Source organism: Natrix helvetica, assembly GCF_964273705.1.
Source record: "Natrix helvetica genome assembly, chromosome: 2".
NCBI classification, from domain to species: Eukaryota; Metazoa; Chordata; class Lepidosauria; order Squamata; family Natricidae; genus Natrix; species Natrix helvetica.
Window position 1 is genome coordinate 151,883,007 of NC_138552.1, and position 2,599 is coordinate 151,885,605.

Sequence of the window (2,599 nt, forward strand, 5' to 3'; positions counted from 1 at the left end):
TTCAGTCTTCATACATTAGCTCTTACATTACTTTTTTTTACATGAAAGTTTTTTTTACAAGACGTTAACAGTTGGGGAAATTATTAGCCCCATTCTTAGTTGCTGCTTAATCAAAAGCAAGTTCATCAGAGGTGGAGTAGTTGCTTTTAGAAGTTCACATAGCCAATCAACAGGATGGGAGAAAAAACAGGCAGAAGAATTATTTGTGTACAACTTAAGCTTTTGCTTCTAAAATTCAAACTTCTCAGGGTAATGAACAACTTAAAGTTTCTCTTCACAAACAGCTTTGGACTTTTTTTTTTAAACAAGCAAGTTTCAAACAATTTCTCAGAGAAAATGAACTTCCAGGACAATCTACATAGAATATAACTGGTATGTTGCGCCAATTCAGCTGCTCTGCCAAACAGCTGGCACTTACAAAGAAGGCAAACAAGCTATTCAATGAACACACAATTTATTTTGATTCTGTATAAAAAGGTTAAGTTTACAACTAAACTTTTATAAAAAGTTCAGCATGATTAGGTACATCATAACATTTTTTTTGCAGAAATATACATTTCTGCTACTATACAAGAAAACTCTAATTAAAGAGTTCAAAGTTTCATTCCCATATTTATATATAAATATGTACACAGCATTCAGTCCTATACGCATGTCAAAAAAAGCTAATTTTTGACCAAGACTTCACAGAAAACTGAACACCCAATCTTCTAATACTCACGCTCCACCTTTTGGAGGAAAAAAAGGCAAAGTCTGCTTTAAAAGGGAAAATTCCTTAAAGAGGGCTTTTTTAAAAAAAAGTTTCATTTTGCTCCCTACGGTGGGAATAGCATATAAATGAAGCCTTTCCAGCTAGGGAAAGGGAATTTTAAAAGTCTCTTTATAAATAATTAAGATTAAGTCCAAGATGAAGATCAGTGGAAGATGATATCCATTAATTTTTCTTTAAAAGGTTCATTTAGCTGAATATAGATTCCCCCCCCATCCAGATATAGCCGGGGAAACAAGAGTTGCCGTGGCGGGGGATGTATCTTCTTGTGCAAAAATTCAGCAAACACCTGCAAAACATTGAAGAGAAGCATATTTAGAAGAATGCTAACAGGGCAGAGATCTGGACAGACTGGCGCCAGAGAGGAAACCACAGTTTGAGCATTTAGCCAAACACTCAAAGATTGGGCAAACCCTGGCGTCCAGATGCAGCATGTGCATGCAAATGCGTGCTCCCTTTCACACACACCCAATGAAATGAGCCTAGTCAAGAGGAGACATGATCTGAAAGTGGCTCCTCTTGCTTAAACTCTTCAAGGGGGACGAGAGAGATTGGGCGGCGTAACAAGTTAAAGCAACAATTTAATTAGAAGCTGTCCCAATTGATCCCATGAGTGATCCTGAGCCACACCGCAAGTTTTCACTTAGATTAAAATATTAAGAGAACTCTGCCTGGCTTTAGTCGAGTCCTCAAAAGACAATAAAATGCCTGTTACCACATAACATGTGCGAAGTATTTTTTTTTTAAAAAAAAACAGGAATTGCGCACTTACCAAACACATTTAGCCACAAAGTGCTTTGCTCTCATTTGACATTAACTCTGAGGGAAATTCAGCTGCCTGCAAAAGTGGGGAAAGGAGAGAAAGAAAGAGAAAGGGTTAAAAACCCTAAAGCATTTCAAGGAAGCTTGCAAACTACTCGGGGTTACTTCGAAGGCGACCAACAAATAGCGAGTACAAGGAGGTACCTTAGAATTGATTTTTGTTTCCTAATATTTTTTTTAAGCCAAAAAGGCAAGGCTGATCAAAGCCGGCGAACAGATTTAGAGCAATGCCGTTAATCTAATCCCCGTTTAAAGGAGCAACAAGCCAAAGGAAGGAGTCGAGCACGGGTTGGGGGGGGGGCGGGGGGGGGAGAAGAGAAGCCGCTCACCTGTAGTGACAAGATGCTGATGTCTGTGTTCAAGGTGGTCAGAGGAGTTCTGGAGGAAGGGTTCTGTCCCGGTCTCTGGTGGTGGAGGGTGACGATGCTGGGGTGCGTGTCGAGCGCGATCTGCAGGTCCAGGATGTAGTCAATAACGTGTTGCAGGATTTCCATCTTGCTGACTTTCTTGTTCTGAGGGATGCTGGGCACCAGCTCTTTCAGCTTGGAGTAGCAGTCGTTCATGTTGTAGAGCAAACTCAAAGGGTCGTCCACCGGGGTCTTACTTCGGGATATCCCCAGGCTGTGTTCCGAAAGGCTGTTTTTCCGGACGGATCGCACCGGACTAAAGGCTTTCATGCTGCAAAAGTCGGGAGAGAGCCGGCCGGCTTTTGCCTGCTTTGAAGCCCACCGCAAACACTCCGGAACGGAGGAGAATTATGTCGCCTTCAGCCCTGCCTCCCCGCCTGGCTCTCTCCTTCTTCCCACTCTACAGTCAGAATGAAGTTAAGCCCCCCTGCTCTTGCTTTTATAGCCCTCGCCTTCTCAGCTGACAAATCCGGGTTGCATTCGTTGCTATTGGAGGAACGACGCGCGTCCATCAAGAGCCAAGGGGCTTCCCATTGGTACAAATGTCACCCAAGAGGCGGCCCGGACCTTCCGCGTTTGAAGCCAATCCTTGGGCAAGGAG

General features: G+C 42.9%; 1 protein-coding gene across 1 annotated transcript; it reads right to left on the reverse strand.

Moving 5' to 3' along the window:
- Positions 1-437: 437 nt before the first annotated feature.
- On the reverse strand, positions 438-2,398 carry ID2 (inhibitor of DNA binding 2). The gene is made up of 3 exons (XM_081944990.1): positions 1,921-2,398; positions 1,542-1,607; positions 438-1,058 (listed from the first exon to the last, which is right to left on the reverse strand). The coding sequence occupies exons 1-2, from the start codon at positions 2,266-2,268 to the stop codon at positions 1,551-1,553; spliced, it is 405 nt and encodes a 134-aa protein (XP_081801116.1). The 5' UTR covers positions 2,269-2,398; the 3' UTR covers positions 438-1,058; positions 1,542-1,550.
- Positions 2,399-2,599: the final 201 nt, after the last annotated feature.